This window comes from Gymnoscopelus microlampas, assembly GCF_963454915.1.
Source record: "Gymnoscopelus microlampas genome assembly, chromosome: 6".
NCBI lineage: Eukaryota > Metazoa > Chordata > Actinopteri > Myctophiformes > Myctophidae > Gymnoscopelus > Gymnoscopelus microlampas.
The window spans coordinates 50,397,224-50,416,579 of NC_139943.1; the positions used below are offsets into that span (position 1 = coordinate 50,397,224).

Consider the following 19,356-nt stretch of genomic DNA (forward strand, 5'->3'; position numbering starts at 1 on the left):
TATATATATATGTTTTATTATGTGATGTGGTTCAGCTTAGTTCATCTTTATAATAAATATATATATATATATATATATATATATATATATATATGTTTTATTATGTGATGTGGTTCAGATTAGTTCATCTTTATAATAAATATATATATATATGTTTTATTATGTGATGTGGTTCAGCTTAGTTCATCTTTATAATAAATATATATATATATATATATATATATATATATATGTTTTATTATGTGATGTGGTTCAGATTAGTTCATCTTTATAATAAATATATATATATATGTTTTATTATGTGATGTGGTTCAGATTATTTCATCTTTATAATACATACTGGTATATATATATGTTTTATTATGTGATGTGGTTCAGATTAGTTCATCTTTATAATAAATCTATATGTTTTATCATGTGATGTGGTTCAGATTAGTTCATCTTTATAATAAATATATATGTTTTATTACGTTATGTGGTTCAGATTAGTTCATCTTTATGATAAATATGTATGTTTTATTAGGTTATGTGGTTCAGATTAGTTCATCTTTATAATAAATCTAATTCGGCGAAGAGATCCTTGAATTCATGGAGATTGTTTAGTTTTCGTCGCATTCCTAAGCCGTCTGAGGACCGCCTAGAGAGAATATCAATGTATTAACATTAAACAGACCTGGGGCTCATCTGGAACAGTTGGAACATCTGCAACATCTGGAACATCAGGAACAGCAGAACTCTGGTATTTCTTCATCCTCTCAAACACTGAACTGTCAGCACAGCCTCCCTCTGGGCCGTACTTATGAGGGTAATCTGAGGGGGAGCAAACATTACACACATTATGGTAAAGCTGTGTGGTGTTATCTGAGGAGGAGCAAACATTAAAGAGGTGGTGCCATGGTTTTGCACTTTTTCTGTTGTTCATGTGTCTATGAGGTTGATAGAACTTCATTAAGCCCCCTGGTGGTGTTTTTATGGTGTTTTATGTCTTCTCTGACTATTTTGAGTTTATACCTGGAGGCTGAAACCTTGAGGGTCAAACGTGCCAATAGAGAAACAGCGCTTTAGTGACATAGTAAAAACATACCCTCCCCCTCATTATCATAACACAACAGGTGTGTGCATGAGGAGGAGGAGGGACTAGGACAGGTGGGTGGTGCTAAGGTGGTGGAGGAGGTGCTAAGGTGAGAACCAGGTATACTTAATGAACTGGAGGCATGTCCACATAAAAACATAATTTTAACAATTTCTGTATACTTTTTTGAAAAAAATCTTCCTCCTAGTATAACCATAATACCTGATGATTATGTTTTAGGGGGGGGGGGGTGTCACTGAAAATCACGGCACCCCGTCTTTAAAGACATTACGGTACACTCTCTCTCCAATGTACTTACTGTACTTTTTAACACATTCAATCCGGGAATGCATCTGTGCACAGTCTAGATTTTTTGCTATAGTCTATAACCATTATTTTATACTTTGGCTATTCAAAAATAGCAGATATACAAGCTAGCTAAACATAGCACGACATAGTGGCATAGCATAGTGGCATAGCGCAATGAGCATGTGGATCTGCTATTTAGTTTTTTATCGTGCAAATCTTTATATATATTTTTGGAAAAAACATTTTTAATTCAAATCTTTGCTTCTGGGGGTCCCTGGAACAAAACTGTCAAGGACCCCCAAAATGATATGCATTTGGCCACGGACCCCACCCCCATCTTACAATATTTAGTTCCAGGACACATCACATCCTTTTCTCATCCCTTATTCTCTCCTTCCTCTCATCCCTCCATCCCTTCATCACGGTATATAAAGGTGTGGTGTTTTACTAGTGAAATAAACATGTTGTTAATAAGGACTCACTGACATCATCTTCAAGGTAGATGACTAAGTTAGTAGTACGGAGAGGCTTATTGTTGGCATCAGTCTATCCCTGTTATTCTGCACTAGACCAGAGGTCTTCAACAGGGGGTCCGGGACCTCTAGGGGGTCCTCAGAGCTACTATAGGGGGTCCGCCAAATCTTTGTGTGATAGGATTTAGTTTTTTTTACATTAACCACTTGAACTCTAGAATTCCTTTTGAGGGGAACATTAGCCGAAAATAGGCGATCTACAAGCTCTCAACGCCTCACGCTGCGAGGCGTTGAGAGCTTGTAGATCGCCTATTTTTGGCAAAGAGGCTATAGGTGTAGAGGGAAAAAAGAGCAGACTAAGAAAAAAAAAACTTTAATCTGAAACACAATTTTATACAATATAGAGTAGGGGGTCCCTGCTCCATCTCTCTCTCAGCTAGGGGGTCCTTGGCCTGAAAACGTTGAAGACCCCTGCACTAGACCCCTGGGAGATGGAATGCCCAAGCCGTGCTACTGATGGGATCGAACCCATGACCTGGTGGTCGATACGATAGGCGAGTGCTCTACCGACTGAGCTACCGGGTGTAGACTAGTACTACTATACGCGTGTCATTTTAAGATTTCTTTGGCTATTCAAAAATAGCTCAGCGGTATGAGCTTGTAGATCTGATATTTTTGAAAAATCATGAAATTTGTGCAAATCTTTGAATATATATATTTTTAAAGCGATGGGGTTGAGATGTTTTCTAATTCCTAACAGTATGTTGCTATATCAGTGGTGCTCCAACTTTTACATGTCAAGGACCCCCAAAATGATATGTATTTGCACACATTTTCCATGATTTTTCAAAAAAATAGCAGATCTACAAGCTCATATCTGCAATTTTTTGAATAGCCAAAGAAATCTTAAAATGACACAGATGCGTTCCCGGTCTTAATGGATTAATAAAGACTCACTGATATCATCCTCATGGTAGATAACAGAGTGGAAGGGAACATCCTTGTCTCTCAGGTGTCTCTCTGCAGGCTCAACGTAGAAGGTTCCCTGGTAGGTCTGGATGAAGCCCTCAAACCTCCCGTCCACCACAGAGCCGTGGCTCACGGTTCCCTTCTCACCTGGAATCATAATGCGGGCATTTAGTAGACGCTGCTGTGCAGAGACACTTACAGTAAGCAAGGTAAACACAAGGTAATCCATCACAGGCAGAGAGACAGTGTAGTGTCTCAGTAATCTACGATCACAGGCAGTGGTAGAAAAAGTACTCACATTTTTTACTTAAGTAAAAGTATCAATACTGCAACGTAGAAATACTCTTGTTACAAGCAAAAGTCCGGTAATCAAGAGTAAAAGTACAGAAGTATTGGTTTCGAAATGTACTTAAAAGTAACAAAAGTAAAAGTACTCATTATGCAGAATGTCCCATTTCACAAGTTTTCAAATGTATTAAAATCTTTTGAAATTAGCAGATCTAAAAGCTCACAATGCTTGTGAGCTTGTAGATCTAAACCAAGAACCTAGCATCAGTCTAAACATTATAATATCAAAAATCTATAATCTGTACATTGAAACTATACAAACTATCCACCTGTTTCCGCTGGAATTTACTGGGGCACAGGCCCTATCACAGGTCTGGTGGGGGACATATTTACTGGGGCACAGGCCCTATCACAGGCCTGGTGGGGGACATATTTACTGGGGCACAGGCCCTATCACAGGTCTGGTGGGGGACATATTTGCTGGGGCACAGGCCCTATCACAGGTCTGGTGGGGGACATATTTACTGGGGCACAGGCCCTATCACAGGTCTGGTGGGGGACATATTTACTGGGGGCATAGGCCCTATCACAGGCCTGGTGGGGGACATATTTACTGGGGCACAGGCCCTATCACAGGCCTGGTGGGGGACATATTTACTGGGGCACAGGCCCTATCGCAGGCCTGGTGGGGGACATATTTACTGGGGCACAGGCCCTATCGCAGGCCTGGTGGGGGACATATTTACTGGGGCACAGGCCCTATCACAGGCCTGGTGGGGGACATATTTACTGGGGCACAGGCCCTATCACAGGTCTGGTGGGGGACATATCCGACAGAGGCACCGCATATGTATAGCCTACAACCTGAACTGACGCCCACGCTCGGCTGGAAACTTGTGGATGGGATTCCAGATCTACAAATGAACCTGGGATCTGTCTACATACTGTAACATGCTATCTAAATGACATTGTAACCTTTACATAAAGCCTGCAAGGCCGTTAATTATACTTTGTCATATGACATTTGCCTGCTGAAAATAGCAGCTCTACAAGCTCACAGCGATGCATCACAGCGATACGCGTTGTGAGCTTGTAGATCTGCTGTTTTGGGGCCCTGAGCCTCACCATAGATTTCTCCTGTGTAGATGTGAGACGTGTCATAAGGCAGATCTTCTCCAGACATCTCTACCTTCAGGTCAGGACTGAATAAGGATGTGTCTCTCTTCATCCTCAGGTTGAAATGTCTGCAACACAATCATACTTATTATTAATAATAACAATAATGAATAAGGGTGTGTCTCTTCATCCTCAGGTTGAAATGTCTGCAACACAATAATACTTAATATCATCATCATTATTATTAATAACAATAATGAATAAGGTTTTTATCTCTCTTCATCCTCAGGTTGAAATGTCTGCAACATAATAATACTTATTAACACATTGACTGCCAATCGTGTAGACCTACGCGAACCTATTTACAGGGTCCCCACACATTTTTAGCAATGAATTTCCAAAACTTTTCCAAAACTTTTCCAGAATATTTAGCCCAATTTCCAGGCCTATATAACAATCATTCGGCGCAATAATGTCTCTTACTCCTATGTACAATGCCCAAAGATAGGCAGTGTAGCAAAAATAAAGTTTGAGACATACATTAGGCTGCCGTCACACAGCCCGTTCGGCGAAAAACTACTTATGTTACATATTTCGTGTAATATTATTCATGTTTATGAAAACGTTTTGTTTTAACAAAATCAATAGCCAAAAACAATGCATAGCCAAATATTTTTCCAGGACCCTTGATCAATTCCAGGACCTTTGATGATGTTTGATCAATTTCAAACCTTTTCCAGTACTGGATTTTTTTTTTTCTAATTTCAAAATATTTCCAGGAATTTCATGACCGTGGGGACCCTGTATTTAAAGCCGCCACGTGCCAATCGCGTAGACCTACGCGAAGTGGTCTTTTTTTTTTTTTTTGATAAAAAGTTCACATTGCATTGTAGGCCTTGTTCGACACGACACATTTCACTGTAGCACCACCGGAAACGGAATTATCCGGGATCCGGTTTTGCCGATCCCATCGGCCTCCATTCTAAAGCGGACACAAAAACGCCATTTTCTCTTTGTAGTTTTTCTCGTCGCTGATCGCTGTTTAACATAAACCGTTGTAACTACAAGATGGCGGATCCGTTTTGCATGGGGTTTTCACTGGTCGACGCAGTCGGATCTCCGCTGTGTTTACAAACAGTTTAGAGCTCAATCTTAAGGATTTTAACGAGGTCTATGGCGACGTGAAAAAAAACAAAAAAACTATAAAACGCTGGCACTGGTGAGTACATTATGAGATTAAACGCTGGCATGGAATGTGTAAATAATGAATAAGGTTTTGTCTCTCTAAGGGTGTGCGGTGTCCTGGTTTTACGGTTTAATACAGTTTAATGTGTTTTTATTAAATCTTGACTGTCTCGTCAGCCAAACCGTGTGTCACATGACGTGTGCGTTGGGCGCACACCGCAGTGATTATTGTTAAGGAAGCAGTATAGAGAATGGCAGAGCATGAAATAACAGCTGGAGACCTGCACTCCAATATGGAACACTTTAGTTTTCTACTAAGGTTGGGTGATATGCCAAAATATTCCTATTGCTGCCGTCAGCCCAAAAATAGAACATTAAATAAATGTGAGAACAGCTCCGCTCCCCCAGCACAGAGCTCCCAGCCGGAGTTATACTTCGGCATACAGCGGGCCGCATACAAGCTTACCACGCGTCGCGACCGTGAGTTGTGAGCTTGTAGATCTACTATTTTCGGCGCACGGCCACGTTCCAGGACAAAGTATAGACGCCTTATCACTTATCAGATAACGTCACACTGATAAGAACCAGTATAGGCGCGCAGGCCGGCACAAAATGAACCCCACCACTCATAAGATGATTCAATGGTAAAGTGGTCACAGCCTCACGTGTAAAAATGCATCCCATCAAACTTTCAGATGCTGTTTTTCTCCCAGTGTGGAGTAGGGCTGTCAACTTTCCTCAGAAATGATATTCGAATATTGGTCTTAAAAATGTGCAGATATTCGAGAGAAAAAAATAATCTTTTTTGACAGAAAGAGTACAAAAAACAATGTATCATGTGCTCGGATCCAATAAAACATATCTTTTGTTTCTTTTTATAACTTCATACATAGTTTTTTGTATTGTCCCTGTCAAATAAACATAAAAGTTTACATTTTTCTTTTTTAATTGATTCGAATATTAATTTTCATATTCGAATATACATATTTTCCCAATATTCAAATAATATTGGAATATCGAATATTTGTTTGACAGCCATAGTGTGGAGGAAGAATGCTTAGGATTTTTACTGTGATCTCTCGCTCTTCACATATATATTTCTTGGTTTCTGTAAGTGTGTAAACAATAATAACAATTCAAAGCAGTTGTCGCCCAAACCCGAGAATAGCAGACCTCCAAGCTCACTCCAGTCTCATCCGCGACGCGGTTTTGCGCTTGTATGTCAGCTGTTCTTGGCGCGCAACACCGTTGCGCGATGAAGTATATATGTCTTGCCAGGGCACACTTCACTAGCCAACACACAAGAGGGGGTTGAATGAACCGACACCAGCGCACCCCAAAACAACAGGTTTGGGGATCTGTTGGGAATTGATTACATGAAACAGTCACCTGTGCGTAGAGGTGCTGCGATCAAGGTTTTTGCAATCCGATCCGATTCCGATCAGGCACTATACTGCGTCTAAAAAACATCTACAATTTTGTATTTTAAAAAAATGTGTTGCTCTGTAAAGCACTTTGAGCTGCATTTATGTCATGAAAGGTGCTATATAAAGTAAAGTTTATTATTATTATTATTATCTAATGTTGCCCCCCCCCCCCCCCCCATGAGTCCATGCCTCAGTCCATACAGTACACATTGAGTACAAAGGACAAGCCATAGGCTTTCTTTGGTTTAAAATCCTCTTAACTCATTGAGTGCCATTAACGTGTTTCACGTGTTTTAGCGCTATGGTGTTGAGTGCCATTAACACATTAACCGCCAAGAACGTAGTCCTACGGTCCGTTAAATCCAACTGTTAAGCGCCGAAACCGTAGTCCTACGGTGCGGGTGTTTTTTCCTTTTTTTCAAAAAAAAAAAATCCGATTTTTTTTTCTTCCGGGGACCATTTTCAGTGTAACACCACCTGAAGTGACCTGGAATTTACCCGGAAGTAATTGTTTCCCGTCCGCCTCTATTCTAAGGCGCACACTATAACTCCATTTTGACTGTTGTAGTTTTTTCTCCTCGCATTTCACATGTTAACATAAACGGTCAGAACTCATACATCGCGCCTCCTTATGACACGCGGTCTCGACGAGTACACAAAGGGACATGTGGACGATGTTTACAAACAGTGGATCGCGGATTCTAAAGGATTTTAACGGGAGCTATGGCGACTTGAAAAAAACAAAAAACAACGATAAAAGCTTGGCAGTGGTGAGCACATTATGAGATTAGCCCTTGGCGGTGGATGTGTTAACGTGTTTCACGTGTTTTTGAAAAAAATAGAAAAAAACAACAAAAAAAAGTTTTTTAAGCCAAGATATCATCATCTGAAGATTTGCAGCTCCATCCACTCCTTGTTTAACGTATAACTTAAAAAGGCTGTATCTCGCTTCCTAAGCCCTTTTTTTTTTACTTTGAAAAAATAAAAAAACAAAAATTGTAATGGCCAGAAATAGATAATAACAATTTGGGCACTCAATGAGTTAACAGACCTTGTATTGAACTGTACTTTGCTGTGGCTTTTTATTGTATTGAACTGTACTTTGCTGTGGCTTTTTATTGCAAACTGCTAATAAAGTATTCAATCAATCAAATTGAATAATGGGACGTTGTTTATGTGTTCATTTTAGGCTCAAGTGTGTATTGGGTAAAGGAGCCATCTGGTGGCGATAGACTGTAATAACAGTCTCTGATTGTATAATTTAACAGCTGTCAGCTCAGACCGTTTAATGCGGCCGCTGGCCTCGTTAAAATTAACTAGACGTTAAACCGAGTACCGCAGGGTTTATTTTTGTGTGTGTCGGGGGGGGGAGGGTAAACCGTGGGTTAAAATTTAGCAAACCGCCCAATCTTATATGCCTCTTCATCCTCAGGTTGAAATGTCTGCAACATAATAATGCTTATTATTATTATTATTATTAATAAGAATAATGAATAAGGTTGTATCTCTCTTCATCCTCAGGCTGAAGCAGTGTCGGCACACAAGCATGGAAAGAAAGTATGAAGAGGAAACTGAATGAAACATAAATGAAAGGAACACAACAGAAGAATAAACTCAGGGTGAGCATCATTCTGAAGAGATGACACTTGGCGCATCCATGTGGAGATACTGAAAAACATACTTAAAGATACTCAAAGGTGCTTTATAAAGTAATGCCTGATAGAACATTCAGCTATGTTACAAGATGTGTCTCTGAAAAGTCATAGATTAATTTATCTCTAGTAGAACGTAATAATAATGATAATAAAACAGAAGCCTCAACAACATGCTAATTTAATTAGAGGTACCGTAGCCTATTCACCATATTCACTCGGCAGCCATTATGCTATTAAGTTAATGAGATAATGCCACCCCGGGGGGGCATTTCTTCCCCAACCGCAAATATGACGCGAGAGCAAAATGGCCGCTGTGTGAATATAGTCGATTGGCATTTCTGAGAGCTCGTTGCATCTTTTGATCTGAGGAGCAAGTCGGCCTAGTCCTGTCTTCCACTACGGGTGTGTTTCAGAAATGAGATGTGGGGAATAATCTGCTACGCTTCCACCAGTCTGAATTTATGAATGGATACAGGACATCTGGGCACCTCCATTCAATACAGGATAGGTGGCCACTAAGGACTTCTGGGCACCCCCATGTAATATTGGCCTTAAGTAATGTAAAGTACACATGATGTGAATACATGCACGGTACATTCATTATAATAATATTAATAAAAATAATGTTAAGTATACATGATGTGAACATACACAATACATCATTATCAGACTTAATTATATCCCTCAACTTCTTGTTTATGCCCCAAAATGACATATAGGTTGTGTAGCAATTTGTATCAATTGTAGAAATATCACTCCTTAATTTAGTTCCATTTGTACACTCTTAGAGCTACTGACACATAAGGGTCCACTTGGCTATTATTCCTAACTTTAATAATTTGGCAGGGGACCCCCTCAAGGACCCCTGGGGGTCCCCGGACCCCACTTTGAAAACCACTGGAATAGAGTGTAAGTTAGATCTACAAACCTACAGTGGACATAGAAGTCTAATAGAGTGTAAGTTAGATCTACAAACCTACAGTGGACATAGAAGTCTAATAGATTAGAAGTTAGATCTACAAACCTACAGTGGACATAGAAGTCTAATAGAGTGTAAGTTAGATCTACAAACCTACAGTGGACATAGAAGTCTATTAGAGAGTAGAAGTTAGATCTACAAACCTGCCGTGAGCATAGAAGTCTAACAGAGAGTAGAAGTTAGATCTACAAACCTGCCGTGAGCATAGAAGTCTAACAGAGAGTAGAAGTTAGATCTACAAACCTGCCATGAGCATAGAAGTCTAATAGAGAGTAGAAGTTAGATCTACAAACCTGCCGTAAGCATAGAAGTCTAATAGAGTAAATTAGATCTACAAACCTGCCGTGGGCATGGAAGTCTAACAGAGTGTCTAATAGAAGTGTTATAGAGAGTAAGTTAGATCTACAAACCTGCCGTGGGCATGGAAGTCTAAGTGCAGGAACTGCTCATGGTGGGACAGCGCCCTCTTGGCTCTGTGGTGGTTACTGCTCACCGGCTCTGTGTCATACGACAGACCCTCATAGTGACGGATGTACTGGTTCAGAGGATTCCCATAGTAACCTGCAGGGAAACCATTACTATTTACAATGTATTCATTTATCACACGCTCTTTATCCAGAGAGACCTACAGTAAACAATGTAAACACATATATAGAATATTTATAATACTAACATAACTTACAGTAAACAAGGTAAACACATATATAGAATATATATATATAATAATAGTATAACTTACAGTAAACAATGTAAACACATACATACAATACAGAGAGACAGTGTAGTGTCTCAGTAAACTATAGGATCATAGAATACAGAGAGACAGTGTAGTGTCTCAGTAAACTATAGGATCATAGAATACAGAGAGACAGTGTAGTGTCTCAGTAAACTATAGGATCATAGAATACAGAGAGACAGTGTAGTGTCTCAGTAAACTATAGGATCATAGAATACAGAGAGACAGTGTAGTGTCTCAGTAAACTAGGATCACAGGTAAACAATGAACCTAGAAATTAGAATAACAAGTCAATAATAATACTAATAATGTATGTCATGTAATTCTATAAATGTGAGTCTGTAGTTCATTTATCTCTAGAACTGTCCAACCGACTTCAAACTCTTTCTCCAGATACATTAAAGCTCAAGTAAACAGGGACAATTAAATAACATTCAAATAATTGTCTTTCCCCCCTAAAGGCTGCCTCTTATACAGCCATGTGCATTTATTTATTTTTAACAGTTTTTGTAGGTTTTTGATAAAACAACCCACACATAAAACACATTATTTTCCCCACTTCTGTTCAATAACATTATAGCAGGCTGCACACAATTATAACTAGCAGATTTCACACACATCAATGGATATTAATGTAATTAGATTAAAAAAAAACTCATGCTGGAAAACAAGAGAACAAATAAAAAAAACTGGATTAAAACTGTCAATCATTTAATCTAGATCTGCTAGATCTCTCACAGCCTCTCCACCAATAGAACGCCTCCCTCTCACAACCTCTCCACCATTAAAACGCCCCCCCCCCCTCTCCCACAACCTCTCCACCAATAGAACGCATCCCTCTCACAACCTCTCCACCAATATAACGCCTCCCTCTCACAACCTCTCCACCAATAGAACGCATCCCTCTCACAGCCTCTCTACCAATAGAACGCCTCCCTCTCACAACCTCTCCACCAATAGAACGCCTCCCTCTCACAACATCTCCACCAATAGAACGCATCCCTCTCACAGCCTCTCCACCAATAGAACGCCTCCCTCTCACAGCCTCTCCACCAATAGAACGCATCCCTCTCACAGCCTCTCCACCAATAGAACGCCTCCCTCTCACAACCTCTCCACCAATAGAACACCTCCCTCTCACAACGTCTCCACCAATAAAACGCCCCCCCCCCCCCCCCCTTCCCACAACCTCTCCACCAAAAGAACGCCTCCCTCTCACAACCTCTCCACCAATATAACACCTCCTCTCACAAACTCTCCACCAATAGAACGCATCCCTCTCACAGCCTCTCCACCAATAGAACGCCTCCCTCTCACAACTACCGGGTGGGTGGATATGCATGGATATGAGTCTGGTCAAAGATTGTTAATTTAGCAAGATACGCATTCTCCATTGGAGCCACTAGAGGCGAAGTAGTACACAATCCTACAAATGGTCTCCTAAGTAGGCATGGTTGTCTTCTCCCCCAACCACCCCACCACCCTCCCCCCTCCCCTCTCCCTGGCTGACAACGTCATATGGATGTGTATTTGTGTATTTTCTTCATTAAAGAAAATAAATGCTTTACATGTTTGAAAGTAAACTGTTATTGGCAAAGATGCTTTTAAGAAACCTATGAAATTCACACTACAAACACACATTATTCAGTCTTATGCTAGATGTGCTCCTGTTTCTGCTCAATGTTAACCATATATATATATAGAGAGAGAGAGAGAGAGAGAGAGAGAGAGAGAGAGAGAGAGAGAGAGAGAGAGATCTTATAAATATCTTATAAATTAAAGGCCCTTATTTATAAGGTATATATTTTACCACTATAGACCATAGTATGTTTAGAAAATTAGCATGAATGTTATGTTTAGCAAAATGTTATGATTCCCAAATCATACCCCATCAACCAAGACAGTTAATAATGGAACATTATATTATTGAGCATTGGAACACACATTTTATTTAATGTTTAATATGTCCATAATGATTTTCACATACTATATTCACATATAATCTCAGTTAATCAGTTTTTAGAACATCTTATAGGGACAGAGCATAGAGTTAAAACATAAGGGACAGAGCCCTCTATGTCTCGTCCGTCAGACTGCAGATGGACTCTTCAGATATCTTCCCAAATCTCGCGAGAGTGTGTTGATGGGCTAGAGAAAGGTCGATAACGAAGTAGATTTTCTCCTAATTTGTGTCTCTAAAAAAAGCCATTTTAGTATGAAAATCTTGTACATATTGTGTGGCTTGTGATGATTGGGTCCAATATTTAGTTCAGTATCCATGGAGCTAAGGAATGGTTCAGAAGCTGTGTTCACGTTGACTCTTCCATTGGAATCGATAGACTCCAACTTGCTTCCTGTCTCCTAAAAAGGTGTCCACCTACGTCACGCAGAAACGGGAAGTAAACCGGTGATTGCGTATCTTGCTAAATTAAAAAATCTTTGGTCTGGTGCTTCTATGAGGACTTTTTTTGGGGTGGGATCAAAACAATGGCTCTGGACGCTGGTTAGACCTACAACCAACTACCAATTACAGTCTCCCATATTTGAATACTAGGCCCTGATTGGTCACCCCAGACTTCGGGAGCAGGAAATGGATTCACAACGGAGCGGGGCCAGACCCAAATCGCAGAGGGCGATTCTTTTTTTGCACTGGCAGATTCGTCTGGTCCCAGGCTAAAAACTTCACCCCTCACTGTTTCCTGGAACAATGCAACATGGAGGTCCAATGTACTGTAACACAGTGGTTCTCAAAGTGGTGTCCGGGGACCCCCAGGGGTCCTTGAGGGGGTTCCAGCTAAATGTGTTAATCACAATCATTTGAACTCCTTTATCCATATTTTACACGCTGGCTATTCAAATATAGAGAGCTTGTAAATCTGCTATTTTATCAATTTGGGGGTCCTTCACATGACAACTTTTAAGAAACACTGGTGTAACACCTGCTGCCTTTTTATGCTATATGTATGAATGTACATACAGAATCATTGATTTGTCTTTCCCATGTTTTTCCTCATCTCTGCCCCCTCCCTCCCCTCCCCCTCCTAAAACTACATGATGGATGTTAAACCAAAATGTATTTCATCCACTTATTTATACCTGGAAACCTGTGATGTGACAATAACATGTATTCTGAGTCTCTTGTCTCTCACACACACACACACACACACACACACACACACACACACACACACACACACACACACACACACACACACACACACACACACACACACACACACACACACACACACACACACACACACACTTCTGTTAGGTATGAGATGCCTGTGTGTGCCAGGTGTGTCTCATTGTAAAAGCACATAAATAAAGTGTGAAAATACAGTTATGGAATAATAAGCTACCGGCTAGTGATGCACTTTAGATTAGAGTTTGTATGGTTTCATATTTGGGATTTTAGATGTTTTTTCAGTGTTTAGTATTGTGTAGTTCATGTGACGTGCTATGTGCTACGATGTCATTTATTGGACTATGTATTTGTATTTTATGTTGCGGGACCACATTTGGAAACAAGTGTTTTATTACACTTTCATGTGTTTAAGTTATATTGTGTTTTACTCATATTTATTTGACCAAAATCACCAAAATCAAATCAAATGAAAAGTCCAGAGATGGAATACTTCATTATGTGTTTCACAGAAAGACATTCAGTAGACATGATGCTGAACAGACTGGAGACAAGATCTATTATACTGTATGTTCTAACCAAGGGGCCAGCTTGAGATTTTTACATTGACTCCAATAGGGCATCGCAGTTCCCGCCCACTTCCTGGTGCCACTGCAAAATACTCAATGCATTTTTCCCATTGACTTTTCCAAAAATATTTATATCAATTAATTTAAGCCTAGAATCAAGCCATCCAGGATCCTGGTGAATCATGACCATTAAACGTTTGTTTCTGTGAAAAAACTTTTTTGAAAACGGCAAAACAAAGGGTATTTATTAATTATAGTATATCATATAATTAAATATAAGATTTTAAAAAACAAGAAATGACTAAAGTCATAATATAGCCGCTAGCGGCAGGCTTTTTTTCCCCCAATCTGCCGTTGAAAAAATGAAAAAAAAAAAAAAAAAAAACTTTTGAAAAAATATATGTCCTTTTGAAAGAAAACAAGAATAAATATGATTTGATATTCATATTATTAGCAGCTGTATTGTGTGTGTGCCCCCCCCCCCCAACTACTCAAATTGAAGTATCAATACTGCAATGTAGAAGAACTCTGCCAAAAAATGGCATACCTCAATATGACATTTTGCGGCTATATTATGACTTTGTCATTTCTTGGTTTTTTATAGTGCTGTAACATGTTATGGCCTAATCACTGTCATTCAAGCATAAATGTCTTAACATTAAAATAAAAATAAGTAACTGGTATAGGACTAGCCTACCTATTGTGGTACAAAACAAGTCCTTCTGCAGTGAAGTACAACATTAGGATTGTGCAGAATGCAAGAAGCTTTATTTGTTACTGACTCATAAAGATACAAGCAGCTAAATGTTGTTGGAACTTGTACCACAGATGGTTCTACATATAATAGATATAATGAAGAAAAGAAAATATTAAGCAAGAAAATAAAATGGACAATAATAAATAAATGAAAATAGCCTACAGATATATACAGTTTTAGGAATACTCTGGGACTTGTCTTAGACAGGCATGTCATCAGTGGTGTAAAGTAACTACATGTACTCAAGTACTGTATTTAAGTACAATTTTGACTTTACTGTTGTATTTCCAGTTTTCAGTACTTGTACTTCTACTCCACTACATCTCAGAGCCAAATATTGTACTTTTACTCCACTACAATTATTTGAAAACTTGAGTTACTAGTTACTTTACAGATATAAATGATTACATTATAAAACATACATTAACCACTTTAGCCCTATTTTATACCAAGGCTATTTGAAAATAGCTGATCTACAAGCTCACAACGTGTTGCATCGCGACGCGTTGTGAGCTTATCCATGGTAATAAGCTTATCCATCAGCATATTCATGTTATCCTGATGGATAGGTAGATAATGTGAATTTGTTTGTGCTGAAGTACTGTACAAATTTGAGGGGTTTTAACTGTACTGGAGTATCTGCAATTTTCTACTCCACTACATCTCAGAGGCATATTGTCCTTTAGTAAACTGTAGATGTGTATAATTATTACAAAACCTGCATTAACCACTTTATCCCTATATACTTGTACACGTGTGGCTTTGCGAGTTGTTTTGAGCTTGTAGATCAGCTGTTTTCTAAAGATGTGTATATTGTGTGTATCGCGACGCATTGAGAGCTTGTAGATCGGCTATTTTCAATTGATTGCAACCTTTATTGTGAAGGAACGACCGGAAGTGCTAAGCTATTCAATTCCGTGTGACTTAACACTCTGAGTTGCTACAATGTCACAGAAAGCCACAAAAGACACCAAAATAACACTGTTCAACGGGCTAATTAGTTAGCATTGATGACATTGACCACACTAACGTTCATACAGGTTGTTGATAAGATGTTTAACGTAGCCGTTTGAGTGACGACAGCTGCGTTGTGTAACATTAACGTTAGCCGCATGCTACGCTACCCGTGGCTTAGCTACACACTGACGGCCCATTATAGGCAGCTGTTGGCTTAAACCCAACTAACGGCAACACAGTATTGGACATAAGCATTCACATACATGCTTTAGACAGTATTAGCAACAACCGGTAGTTTGTTTACATGGCGCGGGACGTCGCGGGTGGCAGCGCGCCGACATCGTCGGGCGGCCCGGCGATATTGGGGTAAAAGGCCCCACTCCCAGGCGAGGCTTATGTTTGCGCTAGGCCGCGACTTACGCGGGGCCGCTGCCTCGTCTCCTTCGTGTCTTGTGACATTTGTAATGGACAGAAACCATAACATGGTTAATACATTTTATTGTGGGATGTACAATACATGAAAATTACGGGTGTAATAACGCGACTTGCGTCGAGAACTAATGGAGAGCGGACATGACCGCGTTTGGCTAAAAACGGTTAGTTAGTTGCTGTTACTATTAGCCAAAATCGGCTAGCGCTGGAAGGAATCCACTTCACATTAACACATTTATATCATATTTACATGCCGAGTTAAGCTCTGACATTTAAGTGATATGTAGCCTGATATTACCAGATTGCTATAGTGGGTTTAGAATATTTTAGACGTTTTTTTTCATTTGCTCATTGCTCATTTCAGCTCTTCTGGAAAATCAGCCAGCCCTAGAAGACTGTCTTCATAGGCAGTCAAAGGCGTGTCTAGTCCCATAGCTTGGGAGGACGAGGCCGGCCGTTCAGAGTATGGGAACGTATCCCATTGGCTTAAGCGACAGCCAATCACGCAAAAAAAGTGTTCAATACATGTCGGAAATATGTCGGGTCAGAGTCAGAGTGAATATAGACCCGCCAGCTTTCAGCTAGCGGCTAAAAATCACAGAAAAATATGTTTAATGGTCATGATTCACCAGGATCCTGGATGGCTTGATTCTGGGCTTAAATTAATAGATATAAATATTTTTGGAAAAGTCAATGGGAAAAATGCATTGAGGATTTTGCAGTGGCACCAGGAAGTGGCCGCAACTGCGATGCCCTATACGGAAGAGACAGTTCATATGAATGGACTGTAGTTTCGCTGTTTTACCCCTGCTAGTGTCAGAAAGAATATTCTCTCAATGTAAGCGGATGGGTTTTTGACTTAACTTTGGACTTAATTTTCTTACCTTAATAAACATTGTCATAAATACTACATGCTTCCAGTCGCTAGTTTAAAGTCTCCTTTCAATCATCATATGCGTTTATATGCGTTCGGGTTTTCCAGTTGTCTATGCACGGAATGACACCTCCGTGCAATGTATACTAAGTGTGAGATCCGGTTGAGATGATAGTTAAATAGATAGATGTAGATGATATATATATATATATATATATATATATATATATATATATATATATACAGTATATAGATGATAGATCAGATGTAGATCAGATGGTTGTGAGACTCATAGATAAATAAATAGATAGATGTAGATGATAGATAGATAAATAGATGGTGAGACTCACACAGATAAATAGATAGAAGTAGATGATATATAGATGGTTGAGACTCTCATCACATCAATCAGTCTTTGTTCAGAGGAATAATATGCATATGACTGACATTCTCTACCAGACACATTACAGTCAGATATCAAACATAAACCACTTCAATAACCTATAAATATGATCATCCTGTAATCCAAGCACTGAGTGTTTAACATGAGACACTTATATTTATGTTTATAAGCTTTGATTTAGAAAGAATGCTAGACTATCATAGAGCAGAAAGGTTCCAACTATAAAGTCTTATCCATGTCTATAATGTAACAAACATTGATAATAAAGCAGATCTAAGGTGTTTCCAGACAGATGTTAATGTTTATGATTTAGTTGTTTGTGAAGCAAAGCGATGAACAAGAGTAAAAAGCTACGTTTAGCAGGAGTTACACCAAACTATGTGACCCATCGAAATATGTGGCTCCAGAGGCCACTGTCACTCAGCTGTGGCTGTATTATATTTAATAGCCTGTTTTATATCATAATGTGATTAATCTGATCTATAAGTCCTCTAGATGAGAACACTGATACTAACACAGCCTGGTGTTCGGGTTCTTAACGTGAACCACCGAACACAGCGCCCTCTAGAGTCACACATTTCCATAGGTCACTAATGTACACGTATCACCCCAGTCGGGGCATCTTCTCCATCTTCTCACAACAATGGCTACACAACAACACAACTACACAACACAACAATACAACAACACACACCGTGACCATAAAGCACCGTGATAAACACAATAACCCTTTCATCATCCTATAGGTGTATCTCCTTCATTAATCATTAATCTCTCTTTATTCTTTCATCCATCCTTCACAACAAGGCTAGGCCATGCTAAGCTAAGTGCTGCTAGCCCGTTAGCTTCATAACATCATGTTTACATTTATGAATAAACTCACCTTGTGTTTGATGACAGAAACACAGCATTAATGATGCTGTGAGCACAGACTCCATGTTTACAACATTAATATATTATATTATATTATAATATAACGTTCTGTCTCTGCAGCCTGACTGTTGATGCAGCTTCCTCTCATCCGCCTCCCCACACCCTGGGGTACTTTATTTTACCTTGATTGCACCCTGGGGTACTTTATTTTACCTTGAATGCACCCTGGGGTACTTTATTTTACCTTGAATACACCCTGGGGTACTTTATTTTACCTTGGATAAACCTGGGGTACTTTCTTTTACCTTGGATAAACCTGGGGTACTTTATTTTACCTTGAATACACCCTGGGGTACTTTATTTTACCTTGAATGCACCCTGGGGTACTTTATTTTACCTTGAGTGCACCCTGGGGTACTTTATTTTACCTTGAATACCTTGAATGTACCCTGGGGTGATTTATTTTACCTTGAATACACCCTGGGGTGCTTTATTTTACTTTGAATGCACCCTGGGGTGCTTTATTTTAATTTGAATGCACCCTGGGGTGCTTTATTTTACCTTGAATACACTGTACTCTGAACATGTACAAATTAAAACATACTTCTACTTGATATTTAACCACATTCTACCTGCCACCACAACTATTTTGGGCACAAACAAAATAAATCATGATTTAATTCAAACATTTTCTTATTAAAAAATACCAGATCTACAAGCTCACATCAGACTTCTCTATCATGCTTTACTATTTAAAATGACAGTCAATCACTATAAATATACAATGTTGTTTATGTAACAATGTGGTAAGATTAAGAACTGGCTAATAATGTAGTAAAAAGTTACTATAATCAAGACAAAGTAGCAAAGAAAAGTCCAAAAAACGAAACAAGAAACAAACAAAAAACATTGTACCTTGATTTTATATACATTTGTAATATTTTAATTTACTTAAATCAGTATTTAAGTACCTACCTACCTACCTACCTTGGTTTCAGTCGTTTTGTCTTTATCATGTAGGCCTAATAAATAATTATGCATATGAAGCACATTGCATTATGCATAACATACATAATAGTTTGACATATAGATGAAGGCAAAAATGTACCCTATGCCCTCCACCCAGTGATGTCAGAA

General features: G+C 39.2%; 1 protein-coding gene across 3 annotated transcripts in view; it reads right to left on the reverse strand.

Moving 5' to 3' along the window:
• The window catches only part of LOC311046790 (disintegrin and metalloproteinase domain-containing protein 10-like), a 41,711-nt gene extending 23,340 nt beyond the window's left edge, over positions 1-18,371 (reverse strand). For 2 of the 3 annotated variants that reach the window (XR_014600928.1, XM_084059351.1), the window contains exons 1-5: positions 18,230-18,371; positions 9,884-10,034; positions 4,237-4,355; positions 2,812-2,970; positions 674-810 (exon numbers count right to left, since the gene is read on the reverse strand). Coding sequence is in view for 2 of the 3 variants with exons in the window: in XM_084059351.1 (XP_083915477.1) it covers positions 674-810; positions 2,812-2,970; positions 4,237-4,355; positions 9,884-10,034; positions 18,230-18,284 (621 nt within the window). In the remaining variant the exon portion in view is untranslated. Of the gene's footprint in view, positions 1-673; positions 811-2,811; positions 2,971-4,236; positions 4,356-9,812; positions 9,830-9,883; positions 10,035-18,229 lie in introns of those variants that run through there. The other variant, XM_084059352.1, reaches the window with a different exon arrangement.
• Between the last annotated feature and the right edge of the window lie 985 nt (positions 18,372-19,356).